The sequence below is a fragment of the Microtus ochrogaster genome, linkage group LG9 (assembly GCF_000317375.1).
Source record: "Microtus ochrogaster isolate Prairie Vole_2 linkage group LG9, MicOch1.0, whole genome shotgun sequence".
Classification (NCBI taxonomy): domain Eukaryota; kingdom Metazoa; phylum Chordata; class Mammalia; order Rodentia; family Cricetidae; genus Microtus; species Microtus ochrogaster.
The window spans coordinates 749,191-756,149 of NC_022034.1; the positions used below are offsets into that span (position 1 = coordinate 749,191).

At 35.8% G+C, this 6,959-nt stretch overlaps 1 protein-coding gene across 1 annotated transcript; it reads right to left on the reverse strand.

The window, feature by feature from the left end:
- Positions 1 to 655: 655 nt before the first annotated feature.
- On the reverse strand, positions 656 to 1,636 carry LOC101999366 (olfactory receptor 10AG1-like). Its single transcript, XM_005363472.1, has one exon. The coding sequence runs from the start codon at positions 1,634 to 1,636 to the stop codon at positions 656 to 658; it is 981 nt and encodes a 326-aa protein (XP_005363529.1).
- Positions 1,637 to 6,959: the final 5,323 nt, after the last annotated feature.

A 6,959-nucleotide genomic window follows, 5' to 3' on the forward strand; every position in this document is an offset into this window, starting at 1 on the left:
AGAAATGGGTTATGATGTTGGGACTCATTCTGTATGCTCTGAATATGTTTTATTACCATTGGTTAAGAAATAATCTGCTTTGGCCTACAGCATGTCAGAATATAGTAAGGCAGGAAATCCAAGCAACGAAAAAGGAGGCAAGCTGGAGGAGTCAGGGAGATGCCACGTAGCTAGGAAAGGAAACACCAGAGTCTTACAAGAAAGCCTCAGCTTCATAGCAATACACAAATTAATAGAAATTGACTAATTTAAGATGTGAGAGCTATCTAGAAATGCGCCTGAGCCATTAACCAAGAAAACTTGTAATTAACACAGTTTTTGTGTATCTGTTTGATAATCAGCAGACAGGAAATAATGCACAGTTTCCTGTTTCAGGGGTACCTTAAGATATAAGAGCTATGCAGGGATATGATGAGCCATTTGCCAAATAGTGTTGAAATTAATGTAATTTCTGTTTGATTATTAGGGTCATGGTGGTCAGAAAATAAAAGTACAGTTTCCTTTTACAGAACTTCAAATTTCATCAAACAAATTTCACTTGACATGAGTACTAACACAATATTACTTATTATAGTTGAACATTCAGAAATGATTTTGACAATTCTGCTGTGCTGCATATATATGCAAAACATATAAGAAATCCATTTTTGTAATTTTATGTGGTCCTATATATTGATAACTTAGTTTGTAATTTTCTCAATGCTACCATGATGTCCTTATTTCTCAGTGTATATATGATTGGATTCAACAGTGGAATGAAAACAGTGTAGAAAAGAGACAGCAGCTTCCCCATGCTTTCTGATTGATTTGATTTTGGTATTACATATGTTATAATAGCTGTTCCATAAAACAATACCACAACTATAAGATGTGATGAGCAGGTAGAGAAGGCTTTAGACCTTCTTCCAGCAGAAGACAGATTTAGAATGTTAAAGATAATCTTGCTATAGGAGGCAATGATCAACAGAAATGGAACCATGATAAAAGCCACTGCAGCAACATAGATTGCTAAATTATTCACAAAAGTGTCTCCACAAGCAAGCTTAAGTATAGGGGGGATGTCACAAAAAAAGTGATTAATTTTGTTAGATCCACAATAAGGCAAAGAGAAAATTTGATAAGTTTGCCCAGTCACAACTGGAATGATACTGACCCAGCAAGCAACCACAAGCTGCACAGAGATCTTACTGTTCATGATTAGTGGATAGTTCAGAGGATTACAAATGGCCACATAACGGTCATAGGCCATGACTGTAAGTAGGAGGCACTCCATTCCTCCAAACATGATGACAAGACAGAGTTGCAAAGCACAGGAAAACAATGTAATAGTGCCTTTCTGTGTACAAAGATCCATGAGCATCCTCGGGATGGTGACTGTTACGTAGCAGATTTCCACAAAAGAGAAGTTGCTAAGAAAAAAATACATAGGGGTCTGCAGAGCAGGGTCAATTCTTGTTATTAGTATTATAATGCTATTGCAGAGAAGAGTAATCAAATACATGAGAAAAAATATACCAAAAAGCATCCAATGGAGATAGGGAACATCAGAAAATCCTAAGAGAATGAATTCTCTAATTGTAATATTTGAATATTCTAGTTTACTGTGCTCTTCATCTGTAGACAAAACAATTTCCATATGTTTGATGCATTTATTTTTCAAGTCCACAAATGTCTTATGTTGGCTGGATAAGATGAATGAATATATTTATGTGTTTTTAAACATAATTTATGATAATTTTGCTTTTTAACTACAGCATAAAATTATTAACATTCAAAAAGCACTAAGTATGTAGTTAAAATAAGCCTATGATATAAGATTTATTTTACTAGACTCAGCTATATTTCAACAAGGTTTTGAGATGCATACATTATAAATACAGGAAAACTGTAGGGAAATTATGTCTTTGCACTTATCCTTTGTTTTTCTATTAAGCTAGAAGCAAACTTTATTCCAGAAAAAGAAAAAATCTCCTTGGGGTACACAAAGCTTATCAGCTACAGCTGTGACCACAGGTAGAGACGGGCTTTTATAGCTGTAGCCATGGACAGTTTCCAAACTCTCCTTTGTCTGATGAAGCAAACATCAGACATGAACAAAAGAATTTTTACAATCTTGAGATGAAACTCAGATATAAATTACTTTAAAAAAAACCAATTTGTATTAACAGGGTTTTCCGGTTAAGCTAGTGTTTGTATTTAGCCCACTGTTACTCTCTGGCATCCCTGATGGTGTTTACCAAAGCTCTCTAGTCCCCTAATAAGGCCAGTTTCGCATAGCAGGGGAGAGTATGGGACAATGCACAACCAAAAAGTCACATACATTCTTTCATTTAAACGATAACAGATCACGTCAGTTGCTGGTCATGAATGACTGGGGGATATCTAAAAGCTGACCCTCAGCGTGCAGAGTGACTCTCAGTTTGCAGAGTACCACTTAAACCTTGCAAACAGAGCTATGGGTTGTACATTAAAGTAGCCCATTGTTAATAGTTAATTAGTGAGAATTTAGTACAACCTTTTTTGTTTTTGTGTTTGTAAATTACCTTTCCTTCATTTTTATCAATACAAAGTTTTTAAATTCACAGATTTTATTTGAAAATTTTCTTTAACTCTTATTCAAAAGAAGGTCTTATATCTTTCTTTGTGAATTCCACAGGTTATACTGAGTACAAAGGAAGTTAAATCCATGGTTATATAGTTGCAACTTTCAGTTTTGAGCTTGCTACCTTGAAGAGCAGAGTTCACAACTACATAAATGCAAGATAATGCCTAGTGGTTGGGAAAGCCCTAGTAAGATTCCACGATTTAAAGACAGACAGGGTCTACACTAAGCTGATGTCTGGACTAGCCATCTCATTGAGTTCTGGGATTCTCTGTGACATCATAAGTCAGCAAGTTAAGTAGAAAAGCAATTGTGAATCATTCCTTGCATCAAAAGCTGAACTCTGCAAGCATGCATACCCATAGATATTAGGAAAAACAAAGAAAAAAGAAAGCAAAAAGAAATCACATTAAAATGAGAAATGAAAAAAAATCTACCAATGTCAATTTTCTTGAAGCAAATTTTTATTATATAAAAATTCTTATAATATTGCTTTGTATAATCATTCACTGTGATAATTATTATAAACATGACTACTAGAAGGTTCTTATCTAACTTTTTACTTTAAAACTATCTAATTTCCATTTTCATGGCAGATTTTCCCGTTATGTTATTCACTGATAAAATATGTATGTTTTGTCTAACTTCTCTTCTTTAGTATTTATGTAAAAACTGGATCTTTCACCAACTGTCTTGGTGATTGTTCAATGTATATTAATATGAGCAAAAATAACTGACAAAATCAAATAAATCTCTCTTATTGATTAGCTTTTTTTGTACAATTGGAAGAAATCAACAAATCTAATGACTCTAAATAGTTGTTCTTTAATAGCACATGGTAAGTATTTAGATATTTCCTATCCTAGTATTCCATTTGCCTTCTAGATTCATTCAATGATTCATTTAAATTACAAGATTGATGAAGCTGAATTTATGGATCAGCATTAATACCACAGACTGCTCTTCCAGATGACCTAGGTTCCGTTCTGAGAACTCACAAGGTGACTCATTTGCATCTGTAATGTTAACTTCAAGAAATCTGATATAATCTATTGACCTCCACAGACACAAGACATTCATGTGGCCCACAGGCCTACAAGCAAAGAGTCATTAAAAATATAATAAGTTAAAATTTAAAAAAATAAATTGATAGATACATATGATCTCATGCTCTTGTATTATTAAATTTCTCTGTGCTCACTTTCAATATATATGCAATCAGTTCTCTTACCAACAGCATAATTAGTACAATTTGACAAATATCTAACATAAATTACCACAAATTGACTCCCAATGCTAGGATAAGAAATATCTAAATAGTTATTATGTGCTGATAAAGAACATTAGAAAGTGTCATTAGATTCGTTAATTTCTTCCAATTATACAGAAGAGTAGAGTTATGTGAGACCTGCTTAATGGGTAGATCATTTTCAGAGTAAACCTTAATCTGTGGTATTTTAAGATCATCTTTACCTAGAAGGTCGGAGTTATCTTTGGTAAATAGTGTAAGGAAAGCACTTGATCTTACCTCTACACATCCACTTGAAATCGGCAGTGAAAGTAAATGGAAATTTTATCTTTTGTATTTTATATGCTCTTGCTTTCCTCAGGCAGTTGCACTGATTCCACTATAATTATTTTGGTTTCAGATAGGGATCGCTATTTAATAAGGACCATCAAACCCCTGGGGAACATTTCTCTTGTACATCAAATTAATTTTAGGATACTATTCATAATTAATTTCTGGGAAACTGATATAATCAAACTTATGTTTTTCTATTATCAAAATATCAGAATACTTTTATACTACTGACTATAGGTTTTTACAGTATCACTTTTTGGATCTAGAAATCACAGTTGTTGCTCCTTCCTTAGCAGTCAAACAATTTAAAGACAGCTCAAAAACATAAAGTATTCAGATTCTCTGAGTATTTTCCATCTTTTCATGAAAGTTAAGCCAGAGCAGATGGGAACTGGGATCACTAGTTTTCCTGAACCCAGACGGTTAGGTTTGGGATCCAGTTCCTAGAGCTAGAATTCTAATCCCAGCTCTGGCTTTCGCTGGTGGATCTCAGGCAAATGGCTTTTTGTAAATTCATGCCCCAAAATGTGGGCACCAAAATGAAGCTTGGTTAATAAAACTCAGAGAGAGAGAGAATTTGAGGATCAAATTGAAAGTCAGAAAAGCAAAGTCAAACACTGATTCTTACCTCAAACTCAGTCTGGAAATGGTGATCCTGGCCTTTAAGAATCTCACACTGAGACTGTCAGAGTACTGTATCCTATTTTAAAATCTTCTCTAGCCGGGCTGTGGTGGCACACGCCTTTAATCCCAGGACTCTGGAGGCAGAGACAGGTGGATCTCTGTGAGTTCAAGGCCAGTCTGGTCTAGAAGATCTAGTTCCAGGACAGGAACCAAAAGCTACGGAGAAACCCTGTCTCGAAAAAAAAAAAATCTTCTCTAGGACTGGGATTTAGGGCATGCACTTTTGGTATTAAAGTTTTGAACCTTTTGGTTATTTGGTAAAATGATGTGGCTACTGGGATTATAGATATGTGTTACCATTTCCTGTCACCATTAACAGTGGAACTGTTTTACTCTGTAATTTTTAGGCAAGCTTTATTTATTGAAATATAATGAGATATCACTACACAGGGAGAACTTCTCTTTGGCATTATCTTACTGTATACAAAGTTCCCTTGTGCTTGCCACAGAAATTGTGATATTATTTTTTACAATATTTTTTATCTGGTGGCAGAAATAGTTTATTTATATAAATATTGGTGAAAAGATATGTTTTCTCATATACCTTTTAATAAAATATGAAAAGCTGCTGGAGACAATTTTGTATATTTATTGATTATTACTTTAAGGGCAGCAACCCAACTCATATGTCTGTATTGACCCTACCAACAATAGTAATGAGTGCATAAAAGTAGCTTCATTTTTTATGCTTTCTTCATAAACATAATATTGCTATTAATATAATCTATATATTTATACAGAATCTATAAAAGTGGTATTTCCACACCCCTTTAAGGATATTATATACCTAATTCATTTGACCAGTTATAATATAGTTATAAGATATTTTTAGTAACAAAACTTCATTTTCTCTTTTATTATTTTTTCATTGGATAACTTTTTGTTGTTATCATTTGCAAAAGCATCACATGTATTTTGTATTTATTTTGTTTTATTTTTAAGACATTGTTTCTCATGTAGCTTCAGCAATCCTGGAATTTGCTCTGAAGAACAGGCACTGGCCTTGAACTCAGGGGTTCACATGCTTCTGTCTTCTTAGTACTGGAATTAAAAGCAGAGGTGTTTTGTATAATCATTGACCAATGTTTCATTTAGCACAGGTTTTCATTTCTTCCATGTCTTATTTAGGTTTGAGTTGGTAATACAAACACTTAATTTTTTTTAATTTATTAAAAATTTCCACCTCGATCTCGGTGCCAGGAGAGCCAACATTTGGGAGAGTTTCTGACCCTGCGGCACCAGCCCGGAACAGGGAACTCAGAAGTTCCTCAACCCCCTATCCTTCTTGGGCTCTCTGCAGGGCCTCTACTCCCTGCATACTGCCTCTTTCTTCCTATCCCACCCAGCTTGCATCCAGAACCCTCCCCACCTGGTCCCCCAGCCTCTTTCAGCTCTTAACATCACCCAGCTCAGCCTGTCTGGGCACTGGGTCCCTCCGAATCCTCAGGGCAACCAAGCGGGCGGGAGTTCCTTTGTTTCACTAGCCTGCCTGCACCTAGCAAAGTAGGCGCTTTGTTTACGAGCTACCCAACCAGCATGGAGACCCGACCTCAGAGCCAGGAGAGCAAACATTGGGCACGGAGACCTGAGCTCTGCGCCAGGAGAGCCAGCATTGAGGAGAGCCATCATTGGGCATGGAGATCTTCTCTCGGAACCAGGAAAGGCATCACCGGGGAGAGCCATCACTGGGAAGGTACATCAGTAGGCAAGGAGACCTGATCCTGTAAAAGAAGATCCATAGAGGAGCATTCGGAGGAAGAGATGGGCAGGCGCCAATGCAAGAATTCACCCAACAATCTGAAAAGCAACATGAAGCCACCAGAAACCAGCGACCTCACAACGGGAGGGCATGAACACCTTAATCAAGATGAAGTAGAAAAGATTGACTTTATGAGAGTGATTGACGCCCTTAAACAGCATGTAAAGAATGCCCTTATAGAAATGGACGAGAAATATAACAGAAAATTTGAAGAATTGAATAAATCAGTGAATGATACCCTAGAAAACCAAGGAAAAACAATCAAACAGATAATGGAAACAGTTCAAGACTTGAAAACTGAAATGGAGGCAAAGAAGAAAACACAAACAGAG